Source organism: Opisthocomus hoazin, chromosome 11 (genome assembly GCF_030867145.1).
Source record: "Opisthocomus hoazin isolate bOpiHoa1 chromosome 11, bOpiHoa1.hap1, whole genome shotgun sequence".
Taxonomy (NCBI): Eukaryota; Metazoa; Chordata; class Aves; order Opisthocomiformes; family Opisthocomidae; genus Opisthocomus; species Opisthocomus hoazin.
This window is the reverse complement of record NC_134424.1, coordinates 24,319,637-24,337,596: the sequence shown is the minus strand read 5'-3', so window position 1 is coordinate 24,337,596 and position 17,960 is coordinate 24,319,637. Positions and strand designations below refer to the sequence as shown.

The 17,960-nt window shown below is 43.1% G+C and overlaps 1 protein-coding gene across 1 annotated transcript in view; it reads left to right on the top strand.

Moving 5' to 3' along the window:
* The window catches only part of SYN2 (synapsin II), a 206,353-nt gene that overhangs the window by 81,402 nt on the left and 106,991 nt on the right, over positions 1-17,960 (top strand). The window contains exons 2-4 of the mRNA XM_075432413.1: positions 1,863-1,920; positions 5,498-5,589; positions 7,215-7,371. Coding sequence (XP_075288528.1) covers positions 1,863-1,920; positions 5,498-5,589; positions 7,215-7,371 — 307 coding nt within the window. The remainder of the gene's footprint in view (positions 1-1,862; positions 1,921-5,497; positions 5,590-7,214; positions 7,372-17,960) is intronic.

Here is a 17,960-nt window from a genome sequence, read left to right as displayed (position 1 = left end):
TTTTCCTAGTTCCATTCCCTCTTTGAAAGAAGCAATTAGTTGCTGGTATTTGTTAGGGTACGTGTTGTGGGAGGTTTTATCTCTGTATATGGTCAAGTTACCGTTCAGCTTTGAAGAAACTGAGTGTTACTCTAAGCTTTATTTTCAGTGTTCAAGAGGCAGCTTCACTATAACATTTATTGTGTTATGTAGCCAACACAATTCTGTTTCAGTTGAATTTGTGTTGTGTGATGTCGAGTAACGCATTGACCTCACCTGTTGCTGCATCAGAAATAAGATCTAGGAGCTCATCCTGTTCCCAGTAAAATTTGGCAGTAACATTACTGTTAAAGTCATGGGGATCAGAATTGGAGTTTTAAATATTTTTTGAAGTGGTGAACCTTAGTTTTTCAAAGAGACATTTGTCTGTTGTTACAAACTGGTTGGTTCTCTCCTGAGGCAGATGTAGTGTTGTCTTTGAACGTGATACCCTCCGTCTAGCCTGGCTCTTGTGGGTGTCTCACAGGGTCCATTTCATGCGTATTTATCACGAGAGGACAGTGTAAACCAGCAATGCAAATACTTTCTTCACTGATACCTTCTTAACAATTGCATATTTATACAGAGTTAATTGTTGGTCAATATTTTAATACACCATTTCAGTATAAACACTCTCTTTGCTTTCTAGCATTCATTATCCATAATGCCTAAGATATGCTTGAGAAATATGTCGCCAAAGGCAGTGTGTTCAGTTGGTTGTTATGAAGTTTGGTTCTTTCACTGCTGAAACCAGTGGTGAAACTCTTCTGGACTTCAGTGGAAAAGGGCGTTTCCAAAAGCAATGATGAGTTGTTTTAGTAGGCAGTATACATTATTTTCACTGATGAGGTAGATAGAGTTTAGTATAAGAGATGTCAGATGTTGAAAATGGACAAGGTTGCGTTTTTTTTAACACTTCAGATGTTCTGTGGTGTTCTGGTTTTGGATTATGGAACAAGTTTTTGCTTGCATGTAATAAAACTGAGGAAAAGTACTCTAAGCTTTGGCTTGAGCAAAGAAGGTGTAAAGAGACAGATACCACATGCCTTTTGCAACTTCAGAGTGTTAGAGTATTCCCTTTTATCAAGAGATTATTTTTTTTTTTAATTCCCATGTTCTCCCAAGCAGATACGTGCTGCCATAGGCATACAGCTGACAGATTCCTAGAAGAATGTCTGCTCCTTAGGCCTGAGAGACTGGATCATTGGATTCAGTTCTGTTTTGTGGCAGCAATCCTGATGCATCATAATTACTCATAAACTCTGCTTCAGATTAATTACATTGTCTCAAGTTATAGTCTAGGAAAAGCCAAACTGATCAGTAAATCAGGCACTCACAGATTTGGTGACAACAGTCTCCAGTACCTCTGATACTTTCTTTAAGACAATACAAAGTTTCTCAGCATAGCAATTCCCCTAAACCAGTGTTCCTAAATAAACCGAGTGGATAGAGACGAACAGGAGTGGTTGTTAGGACGTTGTTCACATTGCAGGGAATTTCCACTGGTGTTGTTGACTTAAACAAGAGCAAGAGTGCATCTTTTTAGTGGTACTCATTTTATATTAATAATTGTGAAATACGTATTTCAGTATACTTTAGTATACACTTCAATGTTGAAAACCACATGATGCTTTTTATCACAAAATCCTGTGTGATGGGATGTTGGGGACACAAGGATGTCGAAGGTAAGAGAACTGTGTATGTGTGACAGGTACAGTAGGTACCATAGGTTGGTACATACACATATTTTCAAGACACTGAAGGTGGTACGGGAAGCCGTTACGTAGCTACTGATTACAGATACATGGATCTTTGATTTTCTCTCTCCTGTTTTTTTCCTGCAGGGCCAAGGCTTTTCGTGGGAAAAAGGTCCATGGAGAATATGACATAAAGGTTGAACAGGTAACTGAATGACTTAATCTGAATGTTATGTTTATATTTGTGTATTTATTCAAATACATATCTATGTATATATTTCCTAGGGAAGCTGAGGAAGTGTGGGCTGGATGAGTGGTCGGTGAAGTGGATTGAGAACTGGCTGAATGGCAGAGCTCAGAGGGTTGTCATCAGCGGCGCTGAGTCTAGTTGTAGGCTGGTAACAAGTGGTGTCCCTCAGGGGTCAGTACTGGGCCCAGTCTTGTTTAACTTCTTCATCAACGACCTGGATGAAGAGTTAGAGTGTACCCTCAGCAAGTCTGCTGATGACACCAAACTGGGAGGAGCAGTGGATACACCAGAAGGCTGTGCTGCCATTCAGCGTGACCTGGATAGGCTGGAGAGCTGGGCAGAGAGGAACCTGATGAGGTTCAACAAAGCCAAATGCAGGGTCCTGCACCTGGGGAGGAACAACCTCATGCACCAGTACAGGCTTGGGGTGGACCTGCTGGAGAGCAGCTCTGCAGAGAGGGACCTGGGTGTCCTGGTGGACGACAGGTTAACCATGAGCCAGCAGTGTGCCCTGGCTGCCAAGAAAGCCAATGGGATCCTGGGGTGCATCAAGAAGAGTGTGGCCAGCAGGACGAGGGAGGTTCTCTTTCCCCTCTACACTGCCCTGGTGAGGCCTCATCTGGAGTACTGTGTCCAGTTCTGGGCTCCCCAGTTCAAGAAAGATGAGGAGCTACTGGAGAGAGTCCAGCGGAGGGCTACGAGGATGAGAAGGGGACTGGAACATCTCTCCTACGAGGAGAGGTTGAGGGAACTGGGCTTGTTCAGCCTGAAGAAGAGAAGGCTGCGAGGGGACCTAATAAATGCTTATAAATATCTGAAGGGTGGGTGTCAGGAGGATGGGGCCAAGCTCTTTTCAGTGGTGCCCAGTGACAGGACAAGGGGCAATGGGCACAAACTGGGGCACAGGAAGTTCCGTCTGAACATGAGGAAGAACTTCTTCCCTCTGAGGGTGACGGAGCCCTGGCCCAGGCTGCCCAGGGAGGTTGTGGAGTCTCCTTCTCTGGAGATATTCAAGACCCGCCTGGACAAGATCCTGTGCAGCCTGCTGTAGGTGACCCTGCTTCGGCAGGGGGGTTGGACTAGATGACCCACAGAGGTCCCTTCCAACCCCTACTATTCTGTGATTCTGTGATTCTGTATAAATACATACCTTCTTGGAGGTATTAAAAAGATGTGTCGATGTGGTGCTTAGGGACATGGTCTAGTGGTGGACTTGGCACCGTTAGGTTTGTGGTTGGACTCGATCTTAAAGGTCTTTTCCAACCTAAATGGTTCTATGATTCTATATGCGTACATGTATGGATTGATACGTAGTGCTTCACAGTCCAAAGAAGCCTCTCAAGTTAAGTAGAACACTCAAAGATGTAATTATGTTTCATGCTAACGTGGCTTTTTTTAGAGGATTCTGACCAGAATTTGCATGACATTAAAAACATGTCATATTCAAAAGTCGTTGCTTAGAGAGGGTGAATTTCCCAGACGCTCTGTGAATGACACGCTGCGTTTCCGCATCACCGATGCCTTCACTTCAGAATACACGTACGCTCTGCTCGCGGCGCTGCCGTGTGGGATTGTTTAAAAAAGCACTGAATAAATATGGAGATATAATTCAGGGTGCATTAGAATTAGGGCTGTTTTATTTGAGCCAGAGATCTGAAACTAGGGAAGTGAATAAGTTTTTTCACTGCTTTTCAATCTTGAGTTCTACAAATAGATGCTACTGGAAGAAGCTTCAGTACTTAAACTGAATTGTTTTGTTATTGGAATTGGAAAGAGTGAGGGGAAAATTATCACTAGCTGTGTGGATTCAGCTTGTCTAAATTCACTGTAACTGTAAAGCATCTAGCTTTGCTCCATTCTTTACACTGTTGAATATCTGTTGGTGTTCTTGGCTTGGAGACATGGAAAGCTTTGCCAGGGATCTACGAGAGTATTGAGGGAGAGACTGGAAAAAGAAGATAAGCTATTTTTTCCCCAAATACTATTCAGACCTAGATCAGACCAGGCAGTTGACATCACACACGCTGTCTCTTTAATATTGACAAAAGCTGTGTGTAAGCCTAGAATTTCCTTCATAGGGTCCCTTGTAGGACCAGAGCCACCTTTAATCAGTAAGAGGTTGAAAGTTTCTGAACCCTACTAATGACTTTGTAACACATTGATGCTGTGACAATAGCACAGAAACAGTTATTAACGGCTACTTTAGTGTTCTTTTGCTTACACCAGAGAGCATTATTTTATTTTTACACTACTTACAGCAACCTATCTTAATATACAATATTTTGTCATGTACTAAACTGTTAAACTGCAAAATCTATATTGTGAATCCTTGTAATTGTTTAATATGATATGTTAATTTGAGAGATCGGTTGTCAATCTCAGATTAAATACAATTTTAAATAGTTCTTTAACGTTGTCAGCGCTTACACAAATATTTCAGTCTCTCAGCATTTGTACTGTTCTTACAACAATCTGAAAACTGCCCCTGGTGTTTAGAACACTGTAGCATTGATCCAGGGAAGTGTGTGAGCATATGGGGTTGCACGAAGAGCCCTCAGTGCTTGAAATCAAGCACACAGTTACGCTGTTGAGTTGGAAGGGTGGTTAGAGTAGTGAGCACTCGCCTGAGCTGAACGCTGAATTCTGAAAGCCTGACACAGATTTCACTGAGGAAGACTTTCAGCGATACCGTTTTTCAAGAGGACGCTGGTGAGAATTCTGCCACTCTCTACTCTGTCTTAGCGTCCAGGATAGCAAAGACGCCTTTATCCGCTGGAAGGCAGTTGGCTGCATTTCAGTCGTTCTGCTGTGTAATGTTATTGTAAAGTGCCTGGAGAGCTGCAGCTGATGAAAAACTGTGGATAAATGAAAAACATCCTGTCCTTTCCTTTCAGATAACTGTAGATTCAGAGTATGGGAGTGATTCCTTTTAAAGTCCACATTTTGAGTGTGAGAAGATACTTTGGAAACATTCTTTATTTATGCATTTTGCGAGTCAATTTTTCATTCACCAGTTCTTTTAAAAAGAGTAAGTGCACATAAAGGAAATAGACCCACAGAGGTCTCTTCCAACCCCTACTATTCTGTGATTCTGTGATTCTGTGATTCTGTATGAAGAGACATTAAATGCTGTTAGAATATATTCTGTTATTTTAACATTGCTTTTGTACTGTTTTCTTCAAAACTTTACAGAAATGTTTGTTCAGTCTGTATTAATCTCTGCAGTAACAACATGCAAAGCAAAAATATAATCTTTACATTTCTGTGCAGGCATGAATGAAGAAAATACACTTGCTCTTGCCCCACAGGACTTTTTCATAAAGTTTTTTGGTTTTTGCGTTCTTTCTAGTAGGATTTATTCAGATGTAATATGTCATACGTGGCAAACACTGCTGGATTAGTATCCTCCTTGTGCTCAGTATATTCCAAATGTGTATTGTCAGCAGTTCAGATACTAATACTTTAAAAGAAGGATTTAGGAAAATAAAGGTAAAATAAACCAGAGTGACTAATGTGAGTTTTCTTTTCATAGGCAGAATTTTCAGAAATCAACTTGATAGCCCATGCTGATGGCAATTATGCAGTCGATATCCAAGTCTTTCGAAATGGCACTAAAGTTGTCAGGTAAGGAAAACTGAATAGAATAACAGCAAATAAAGCAGTAAATTACATGATGTATGCAAGTAAAAGGTACTGCATGATTTTTTTGTGTATGTGCCATAGGGATTTTGACTGGTGCAACGCACCTTGGTCATTGGCATGAAAAGTAGGAAATAAAGTATGGGATCAGTGCACTCAGTCCTGTTTGTGACGGGAGGAAACCGCTTGGCGTTTTGATCCCATGAAAGATGGATTTGATTAAGACAGGAATGAAGTCTCATATAAAGAATACACGACTGGGAGTTAGGCCTAGCGATTTGGGTGTTTGCTTCAGAAATAAAGGTAGTCTTGGTGATTTTGTACATGCCAGACTTTTCCAGATGAGCAGTATTTATTTTCAGAGTTGAATATTTTCTATTGAAACGGGCCAAGTCATAGTACTTCTCTCAGGATAGTTACTGGAATATCACTGTCTGCTTGAAAGATTTCGGTTTAAAGGCCTGAGATTTCCAAGGAGGTTGTTTTGTCCAAAAAGGATTATTCCAATTGAAAGCAGGGTCATTTTACCATTTTTTTTTCAGTGAGGCCATCAACAGCCCTGTAAGTGTAAGGGGAGAAAGCAGGGGTATGTCTGGCCAATGTAAAAGCTGAAGTAAGTATTAGCAAAATTATTTCAGGCAGTCCTATATTTTATCTAATTTGTGGGAATTACTCCTATTTTGGCCAGTGCAGTTAAGTATGAGTGAAGTGGAGCAGTTGTTTGGCTGAACAATTGCATTCAGAAAGGCAGATCAGGCCCCTAACAGTGACCTGGCAGTTTGCTGCTGATGTTTATCTTTAGGCGAGAGTAAGAGTTCAGGGAGCTGGACAGCATACAGCATGGCTTGTGTCTTCGTGTTTTTGCACAGCATCTGTCCAAATAAAAGATCTGAAAATTTCCCATGTAAAAAGATCAGGAAAAATAAATGCTGAAAATAAGTGTGCGTTGTGCTCTAAAACTCACAACTGTTTAATCTCTTGTGTGTTCTAAAAATACAGCAGCTTAACACAACAACCACTTATGCCAAATCCACAAGATTATTTCCTTAGAAGAGTAAGAGATTTTTTTTAGGGTTTGGGTTGGATTTTTTTTTCCCCCAACGATAGAAGTTTTGGAGCCAGGAAATCTTGATCACTGCTCCTTAGTGACTTTTCTGTAGAGAGTTTTCCAAGCAGAACAAAGTATTGAGACCAATTTAGCAGCAAAACATGTTGATACTTAATGTGAGTTGGGAACCTCCAGAAAATGGCATCTGCAAAGAGGTATATGTGTAGTTTGTGAGAAAACTTGGTAAAACTACTGCTTTTGTTAAGGAACAGAGAAATCTTCGTGTCATCAGATAACTCTGATAATGAGATCACAAGGATTTTATAGTACCGGTTTTGTGGGTAATTGATTTAACCAGATAGAACTACCTGGCGCTGATAAACTCCGTGCACTCCCGCGTGCGGTATAATGCATAATGCCCTCTGTCTTGTAGTGTTTGTTCTGGATGTTCTTTTAGTACTTCTCTGCCCATCAGCGAGACATTTTTCCGTGTTAAGGTTTTGCTGTTGAAGGTAAAACAGTTTGATCCTTGCCTGTTAGCAGCATATCTTTTTCTTGCTAGGTCGTTCAGGCCTGATTTTGTCCTTGTTCGACAACATTCGTTCAGCATGGCAGAAAACGAAGATTTCCGTAACTTGATCATTGGAATGCAGTATGCCGGCATCCCGAGCGTCAACTCCCTGGAGTCGGTCTACAACTTCTGCGACAAACCGTGGGTGGTAAGTGATGCACCGAAAAGTTCTTCTCGTGCACAAAGAGTTAGGGGCTTCTGTTTGTTTGCTTGTTGAGTTCCGTTTGGTGACTATTGAGCAGCAAACTGCAAAGTTACTTAGCAGAGCAGTGAAGCAATAGTGAAAGGAGTAAAAAGTAAATGAAGATATTTAAATCAGTTTTTCAAAGAGCCAGTGTAGGCAGTGTGAAGACAGGGAGAAAAAAAATATTTGTAGTACAAATAATGAAGTAAGTGAGGAAACTAACAGAAAGCCTGTCCACTGCTAACATACTCCCTCAGGTGAGGAAAGTGTGTGTATTCACGATTTGTCTGGGAAAAGCAAGCTGAGAATATTTTTCATGTTTGTGGTTTTGATCATAATTTAAACAGACTTTTAGCCAGTGTTTTCCTCATACCTGTGAAATTTTTGAGGCTGTGCTTTAGCAAGGAAATCTGAAGCTATTAGTTTTCTCATTTGAAAGCTCTTTTCATAATCTTGTGCACATGGGGTAGGATTTGGTCTTTTCAGTTCCACCTAGAGTAATGCGGTGCACTGGAGAATCCCTGATATTTGCTAGTTTTAGTGTAGAAGCCAATTCAGTTTTTCGTTACATGCTTTGTAGTGATGCAGGCAGAGTTTGGTGATCCTTTTGATTCCTAAAGAACTAAAGGTTAGTAGCAGTAAGTTAAAACGTGAAGCTGTTAAAGGTGATTATCAATGGTGCAGTCACTGTTCCCATAATAGATATATTCAGCTCTCCGAAAGCTAATGAAACTTTAAAATATACCACTTGTTACAAATAGCCAAAGCTTTATAATTTTTTCCTCTGATGTCTGGGTAACAAAAGAACAGTTGTCAGTATTGTTCACACTGAAAGGGAAGTTTTACTGTAATACTTCTTATTGCCTTGAAGATGTTTATTTTTTCACACTTACTATGGAAATCCATCCAAAAAAATGTCAGAAGATTTTAACATACACCTCTTGCAGCTAATTTTATTATACTTTTATGTGGCAGTAAACTGTGGTGGGGTGTAAATAGTTAATTGATAGAGCATTTATAACCTCATATACATACTGTACATTGCTGAATCCATTATTTTTAATACATCACATTTTCTGTGCTGTGTGGCAATACTTAATGCCTTGATTCATTGTATGCAATAAAGCTGGGCGGTGCAGCAATAACAGCAGCATTTATATGCGTAATGATGCAATAGAACGTAAGTGAATAATTCCTTCTTGTAATATTTTTCTGGTGGTGTGAGTCATGGCTGTTCTTCCACCAAACCGATAAAGATACCTCTTTCTTACAACTGGTCTTGTTGCACATAAAATTTCTGTGCTGATTTTTTACTCTTACAATAATAACTGGGAGTAACTGAGAGTTGTGGGAATATTTACTATAATAATTGGAAGACGTAGCAAAAACAAATAAAAGGTTAGGTATGTAAAAGAAGTCATGTTCCATATATTTTTTGTTCTATACAGTACAACTCACAAACAAATAATAAAGTATTATGCTTAGAAGGTCTTCTTTGAATTTAGAGTTATCACAGAATCACAGCGTGGCAGGGGTTGGAATGGCCCTCTGGGGATTATGTGGTCCAACCCCCTGCCCAAGCAGGGTCACCCACAGCAGGCTGCACAGCGCCGCGTCCAGGTGGGTCTTGAGTATCTCCAGAGAAGGAGACTCCACAGCCTCCCTGGGCAGCCTGGGCCAGGGCTCCGTCACCCTCAGAGGGAAGAAGTTCTTCCTCATGTTCAGCTGGAACTTCCTCTGCTTCAGTTTGTGCCCGTTGCCCCTTGTCCTGTCGCTGGGCACCACTGAAAAGAGTCTGGCCCCGTCCTCCTGACCCCCACCCTGCAGATATTTAGAAGCATTTCTAAGGTTCCCTCTCAGCCTTCTCTTCTCCAGGCTGAACAAGCCCAGCTCCCTCAGCCTTTCCTCATAGGAGAGATGCTCCAGTTCCCTCATCATCCTCGTAGCCCTCTGCTGGAGTCTCCAGTAGCTCCTCATCTTGCTTGAACTGGGGAGCCCAGAACTGGACACAGCACTGCAGATGAGGCCTCACTAGGGCAGTGTAGAGGGGAAGGAGAACCTCCCTCGACCTGCTGGCCACACTCCTCTGAATGCACCCCAGGATCCCATTGGCTTTCTTGGCAGCCAGGGCACACTGCTGGCTCATGGTCAACCTGTTGTCCACCAGGACACCCAGGTCCCTCTCTGCAGAGCTGCTCTCCAGCAGGTCAGCCCCAGCCTGTGCTGGTGCATGGGGTTGTTCCTTCCCAGGTGGGGAGGAACATTATAATAATGTAAAAATAGTCTTGAATTATGGTAGAGCTTTTTTAAGGTGTGACATAACAGTTCATGATGAAATGGCTGTCTTCTGAATTGCCGTATCTGTAACTTTGATTTTTGCAAAAATTCTCATTTTGGCTGAAATTTCTGTAGTTTATCTCAGCCTAGATATGGATGAAATGAAAATATTTTTCAGCTGATCTTATTTTGTTTGAACATAGAGAAGAATTTTTTTTTCCTTTGAGATTTTCTACCTTGCTACTGCTACATCTGACAGCCAAAACACATTTTGTTTGAAATACTCACATTTTGCACAGCCTCAGTGGCAGTGTGTTTCAGATCTTGTAGGCATTTGCTCTCAGAAATAACTATTGTAGAGAAGTTTTAGTGTCAGACAGGTCATGTGCTTCAGACGAGCTTCTTTCATGTTCTAATTATCGTCCGTAGTTCCCTGGAGTTGTTTTCATTAAGGCGCATAATAGAGCAGGGCCTGAGTGCCTGGCACCCGGTGCTCGTCTGTGGACAGTGAGGGTGGGTGGGCGACGCTTGCGTGTTGGGAACACGATGGTGCTTTGCTCCACCAACAGCCTCAATTCGATGCCCGAGCTGCCGGTGAGGGTAAGCTACACCTGCAAATGTGAGATCGGTTCCTCTTCTGAATACATGGTGGTACTGTACGTGGATCCCACGCAGGAGCGTGGGCTTCTGATTCGAGCACAAAACCAATTTCTGTACAAACACGAGGGGGCTTGTTTGGGCCTTTGACTTCGAATATCCTGACTTCTGTTCTTTCAGCTCGTGGGAGAGGTGGAGACAACCACCACGTTCGTCCCAGAGCACCATGAAATCTCTTTCAGATTTAGGAAACCCAAACACTGCAAGAAGTCATGCAAACCTGTTTCAACCCGTGCCCAGAATAAATACTCGGAGGGCAAAAATCCGTCGGTGCTTTGATTCAGCCAATTTCATGGATGTTCAATTAATGCAACAGCATGCAGGAACTGATGATTTTGCTAATATTATCTTCTAGCTTGTTGGATTACACCCAGCTCATACATGCAGCCCTGACAGCATGAAATCCCTGCTGCAAACGGTCGTCTCGTTTCGGATGCCTTGGGGTGCACTCGTCAGTCTGTTGCTGCGTGCTGGCGTTAGGCGTGAACGCCATGGATGCCCGCACTGTGCTCCGAGACGTACTTCAGGCCAGTGAATCAAGCAGTGCTCCCCACTGTTCAGACGACACATATTTAAGCTGAACTGATGCAAACTTAGTTAAACTGTAACTAGAAAAAAATTAGCAGAATTATTCTACTTGATCAGAAACCTGTTCCAGATTTACAGCGCTGATTAAAGGTATGGAACTGCCTGCCAGTCGCATCTCTTAAATAGGGAACTTCATCATCTGGTGAAACTCGAATTGTGTGTTTGCAGTTAAGACCATTTTTGTATTTAAATTTCTTTTTCATCATGGCTTAAATACTAGAATACAGTCTAATTCCAATCACATTTTGTATTAGTTGTCATCTGCACATTCATATGAAAAGAAAAGTAGGTCCCACTTCACACACATCTGTATCTTTTCGTCAAGTACATCTCGGTGTCAGAAAGCATTTCAGAAAGTGCATTCATCAGTCTCGAGCGTCCATGTCGGTTTTGCAGCGATGCAGGTAGGCAGGCGTGTGCTTTGACTCACCGCCGATCGGCCCCCTTTCTTCATGGCACGTAGGGGATGCCTTGCTGGGCAATTCCTTTGGTAGCGTGGGTGACCTGGTATTTGTATGAAAGCTATTTCTATAAAAATGGCAAGTTCAAAAGCCTTATGAAAAATTATAAAGCAGAACTCTAGATAAAGCCATGAGTGAACAATCTTTCATAATTCAGGAGTACATTGACTTTTCTGCACATAAAATTTGAGTGGCAATAGTGAACTGCAATTTCTGTAACAGCAGAAACAAAAAACAGGGTGCCCAGTGGAATGGGCCCTTAAGCGATGACAAACTATTGCGTTAGTCAAGGGCAATTGATATTATTTGCATAAGTGTAAAATCAAAAGTATATAGAATTGCCAGGAGAGGAAGTCAGGAAAATTAGACTACTGATAAAAGGACCATCGAATAAAAGGAGAGCTGGAATCCAGCGTGCAAGATCTTTGTTTTTCGAAGATCTGTTCTTTGTATCAGGTCTTGGGGTTTTTCAGACCACGCAGCTCCAGATGCACAACATCTCTTTTCAGCCCCGAGGGCAGATTCAGGCCCTGTGTCAGACACTGGAGCACCTGCCCGGAATTTTTCAGCAGAACTCTTTGCGTACTGCGTCTGCAGACATGCGTGGGGGTTTGTGCCTTTGCCAGCAGACAGCCAACAAATTTGCATTTGATCTGAGGTATGGTACTGAAAGATACCATAGGGAAAGGGGAGGGGGTGGCCAGGAACATGCTGAAAACATTTCTGGAAACAAGTCTTCAAGCTTGTGTTTTCTGGTGTCAGGACATACATCGTTCCTTTGAATGCATGTCAAAAGTTCAACGCCCCGTGTAACCCTTTGAAAATGTAGGACGCTAGCAACCATGGCAAAGAAAATCATGAAATGAGTGTGTGTGGCGAGATGTTGGCACACTGAAATATGTTAATGGTTTGGGATTATTACAGCACTCCTGTCATTTCACTCCTGTGACAACACCACCCACCTCCTGAAAAATTCAGCGTCCTGGCTGAGATGGATTTCACTTAAACGCCAGTAAGACCGTCAGAAAGCCGCTTACACAGGGGGAAAGCAGGAGGTTTATAGGTAAAGACTGCGGTCTTGTTGCCGAGTTCGTGCAGAGCTGTGGAGGAGCTGTTTGAAGGTTTGCACCCTCTCCTTGCCGCCTTGGCACGTTTCTTTGCATTGTCATGGCGTGCAGTAGCGCTCTCGTGTATGGCTTGTCCCATTCAAACAAGACAAAAATTGTGCCTCCTTTACGGTTACATCGAGTTAAGGTGTTATTATTTGAGTCGTGTTCCCTCTTGAAACCATACTCATGTCTGTTGGTGTACAGTGTTTGTTGTAAAGCAGTTATAAAAGTATTATAATAGTAAAAAGAAAAAAAGGAGCATAATGAATTACCCAAAGTTATGATTATTTAAAGTAACGATCTAGATATTTTATTATCTCTATTTTCCCTTAGAAAATGTCAGTCAGGAAATGTGAGACATTCCTTAGCTGAGGCTCATGAAATCGGGCGTGATCTTTCCAACAGCACATGACGTAGATCAGCGAAGTAAGTAATTGCAGAGGCTGGAAGTAACTGGAAAATGTGATGATAATGACATTGCTTGCAGTTAGGTAAAATCTCATGATTCAGGCTGGGGAAATAATATTTTTAAAATACCTCATGATTTTCCAGTGTATAGGGTTGAATTTTTAAAAAATTTCTTCAGTCCTGCATGCATCCTTTTGCATACTTCCTGTTAAGATTGATGTGGAGTTTGCGTGCTGCAGTGTTTACATCAGTTGAGCCCTGCTCTTGATGTTAGCTTCAGTTGCACCTCGTGGTGACAGGCCTGCAGGCTTGGAAGACCCCAGAGCGTTAGCTCTTCGCCCGTGCTGTGCGCAGGAGATTGCCCGTGAGGGGAGGTACGCAGCGAGGCAGGGTTAACTGGTGAGCATACTGAAGGTGCATGCTCCGACTGACTGGTCAGCACTGCAAGGCTCAATGTCCATGGCTGCTATAGACAGAACATTTCATTAAACCTGGACTGTGACGCACTCATTACGCACATTATAGGATGGCTACTTCTAGACTCGGATAGCAGTAAGCATTCCAATGCTGCAGAGGTTACACAATTGCTGCAATTGTGTATGATTGAAGAGAAAGAAAATTCTCATAAAACCAGTCCAGTTGCACCATAGCCGTTCTGGTTCCTTTACTGCAGAGGAAAAACACAGCAGGCTCTGTAGCTGGCTGCAGATCTGTTCTCGTTAGCGTGCCTTGGGAGGCTGCCTAACAGTGGTTGGCGTAGAAGGCTTCAAGGATCTGCCGATACATTAATTACACCTTTAACTCTGGTGAAGGAGATAACCTACAACGTAATAATGGCTCTACAAAAGACTTTTGTGAGTGCTGTGACCTTAATTAGCTGTTGCCACGCTGGTGGAAGAGCCTGTGTTTAGCTTGAAGTACTGACTGGAGGTAACTGCGGTGGGGCTGTGGAAAGCCCGCTGCAGTGAGTTGTTGCAGCAAAAGCTCTGCTGGCATCGTCACAGACAGAATCACAGAATCACAGAATAGTAGGGGTTGGAAGGGACCACTGTGGGTCATCTAGTCCAACCCTCCTGCTGAAGCAGGGTCACCTACAGCAGGCTGCACAGGACCTTGTCCAGGCGGGTCTTGAATATCTCCAGAGAAGGAGACTCCACAACCTCCCTGGGCAGCCTGGGCCAGGGCTCCGTCACCCTCAGAGGGAAGAAGTTCTTCCTCGTGTTCAGAGGGAACTTCCTGTGCCTCAGTTTGTGCCCGTTGCCCCTTGTCCTGTCACTGGGCACCACTGAAAAGAGCTTGGCCCTATCCTCCTGACACCCACCCTTCAGATATTTAGAAGCATTTCAAAGGTCCCCTCTCAGCCTTCTCTTCTCCAGGCTGAACAAGCCCAGCTCCCTCAGCCTCTCCTCGTAGGGGAGATGTTCCAGTCCCCTCATCATCCTCGTAGCCCTCCGCTGGACTCTCTCCAGTAGCTCCTCATCTTTCTTGAAGTTGGGAGCCCAGAACTGGACACAGCACTGCAGATATGGCCTCACCAGGGCAGAGTAGAGGGGGAGGAGAACCTCCCTCGTCCTGCTGGCCACACTCCTCTTGATGCACCCCAGGATTCCATTGGCTTTCTTGGCAGCCAGGGCACACTGCTGGCTCATGGTTAACCTGTCGTCCACCAGGACACCCAGGTCCCTCTCCCCAGAGCTGCACTCCAGCAGGTCCGTCCCAAGCCTGTACTGGTGCATGGGGTTGTTCCTCCCCAGGTGCAGGACCCTGCATTTGCCTTTGTTGAACCTCATCAGGTTCCTCTCTGCCCAACTTTCCAGCCTGTCCAGGTCACGCTGAATGGCAGCACAGCCTGCCGGTGTGTCTACCACACCTCCCAGTTTGGTGTCATCAGCAAACTTGCTGAGGGTACATTCATTCACCGACCACTCATCCAGCCCACACTTCCTCAGCTTCCCTAGGAGGATATCATGCGAGACTGTGTCGAAAGCCTGCTGCGTCGCGTCAGTCGTGTGGGGAACACGGGGAAGAAGCAGGAGCTGTTTGCTGGTCAAAAGCTGGCAGGGTGGAATGAAAACCCAGAAGGCAGATACACCTGTATCATCTTAAAGACAGCTGAAAGACCCTGGCATTTTTTACGTAGAGCTCCAGGTGCGAACCCATCTCCTGCTGAAAGATCTTCAGAAGATCCCTGGGACTTTGTCTGCTTCATTGTAGGAGTTTGTTGTTGGTGAGGGTTTTAAATGTGAGAGAAGTGCCACAGAACACTTTGTTATGCCGAAATTTATTTCCTTGCTCATCTGCAGTCATTCTGAGGGACGGCTGGTGATGGCTTTTCCTTTTGTCAAACTTGGGAGTGTTGTAAGTCTCACAGTTCTTGTTTGCTGCTTCTCCTGCAGTTTGTGAGCGGACAGCCAAATACTTTTTTGCAAGTTTTTTTCACATTTCTCTTTTTTTGCTCCTTTTGCCAAGCTGACGTAATTCTGTGCCTTCATGTGTTGTATTTTGCTTTGCATTTCTTTTGCAGATGATTTTCTGTTTATCTGTCTTCATCTTTCTGCTCTTACTGAACACGTCATTTCTCTATTTTTGCCTGGCTTTCTTTGGAAGGTCTGTTTTAACCGCCCTTCTTTGCTTTCTGGTGGTATTATAGTACTGTCCCCCACCTTGTTTTCTTCTGCTTCGTGTGTTGCTATTAGAAGTCGCACTCTTGTGCTTTTCCGCCTTCGAGCTATACTTGAATAACCTGGAGCAACAGATTGGGACACTGGCAGGAAATTCGTAGGCACGCTGCAGGGAGGAGCATGTAGAAGAAATGAGCTTGGCTTGTTCCAGCTTCCTATTGAAACAAATTGTGGAAGCCGTGCTAACAGGCAGACACAACCACACAGAGGAGTTTCAATGTTGTCTCAAAGTGTCTGCTGGAGAATGAATAACAAATAAAATGAATGTGCGCAAGAAGAAAAGTCTTTTGAAAACTGTTTACTGGAATTCTATGAGACCTTTCAATGCTGTTCCATGTCTGGTTTCGAGAAAGAAATACCAGATTTCTTACTGAATATTTGTTGCACTATAAGCAAATTCTGCGCTCGTTACATAAATAAGATTTGCTCAGTGATGCTGAACAGTGGGCTGGAATTTGGCTGGTGACTGCACTTCTCTGTATGCCAGAGGGAGTCTTGTCAAAGGTCAAGGCTAAGGAGTGCGTACCTGCAGTCTGGCTTCAGTTCAAATAGGAAAGACGTTTAGGGATGTTCAAATTGAATGTCTGTTAACATTATATATGTTAGAAATGTTAAGACCTGTATTTTAGTCAGTGGCTATAGTTTTATCTGTTTCATTAGATGAAATCTGGAGGCAGCACTGAACTTCCTTGTTGTTGCCACCATTCTGGCAAGACTGATCTACTTGATGGGTAAAGATGGGGCCGCAGGGCACCAGAGCCCTCCCAAAGAGCTTGTTTCATTGCCTTTCCCTACCCTTACCCTTTAGGAAGCCTCTGTTGCCAGAGCAGTTGCTTCCTTTGCCTGCAGGACTGGGAGCCAGGTCCTGCCCATGCCCCTCGGGCACTGCAGAGCGGCTGGCTTAGGCACTGGGCACAGTCGTGTGGGTGGTGAAGTTTGCACAGCTCGTGTGATCATGTGTGGCAATCTCCATAACCAATTCAGTTTGCCCATGTGCAGATATTTACATGAATGGTAGAGGTCTTTCTCAAATAAGTTTTGTGGGTTTTGTTCTTTTGAAGAGTATTGGATTTGCAGCCATAGTGAAGGCAGAGGTCTGTGCATCTACAGGGCAGCCAGAGAACAAATTGTCCACATGTGCTGTTCTTCCAGCACTGGTCTGAGCAGAACTTTCTTAGGCATAAAAAACTGTAGTTTAATTCTCTGTCAGCCAGTGAAGATTTTGGCCTCTTTGCTCAGTCTGCCAGTTAAAGCAAAACATGTTGATGGATTTGTAGTGCAAGAGCTGAAAGTGAATTCACAAAACTGTGTCAGAAGGAAGGTGGAAGCATTTGAAGCTTTTTGGGCAAAGGAGAATTTACTAGCAAGTTTGGACATTAAAGTGGAGCAAAGTTCATAAATAATTACTCACTTAAATGCATAACAAAGAAATCTAAAGACATTAAACCTAGCAGTGTGTTTTCCTCTTTGCACCTCTTTATAGACCTAGTTTAAGTTTAATCTACTCTTGAAACAGGGGGTATTACAGTCTTGCTCAATGATTTTGCTTTCCTAAAATACGTAAGCTCACTTGAATTTCCTTGAAGAAAGCAGAGACCCTTAAATAATGAATATACCTCAGCATCGTGATGATTTGTTTTCTGTTCCATACAGCAAGTAATTCTCACAGCTCTATATTCATCAATCTTTGCTTGAACTATAAAGTACTTTATATGTAGACAGAGTGTATATATATTTATTGCTTTGACCAGCATTTACTGCCAGGAGGCTAACTGAATGCAAAAGCAGACTGAGGTTTTTTGATTGCAGTCCTGAGTGCTGTGGTAGCTTTCTTGCTGCTTTGCCCTGTTCTTCTCCACAGCGAAGGGCAGCAGTGGGAGCTCGACACCCGTTACAGACTGTCATTGCACTGAACGTTTCTCGTGGCAGAAAATTGAAATGGACTTTTAACCTTTGCTTAGCTGCAACTGAAAGAAACTCTATTCAAACAGAGGCTGTAAGATTAATCTGAAAAACAGGACTGTAAAGCTGTAGTTCACATCTTCTCTATTATGTGCTGTTCCTGCTACAGTATTGAAATTCAAAAGCCCTCTTTTGTGCTCGCTTAAGTCAAATCTCCATAACTGAAGGCCAGATGATGAAAATTAAGTTTGATTTCATGTGCAATCTTAATATTTAATTACAAAGGAAACCTCTGTGTTATATTCCCCATTAAAGTACCTAAGAAGATAATTTTTTGTAGCCAAAATCTAGGTAGAGAGTGTATTTCCTTCCTTTATCTGTGACCATGGTGACTCAGTGATGAGCAGAATCCGGGCCTAGACATCCCTACCTGGAAAAGGAGTTTGTCGACCCGCAGAGGAGAATCCCTC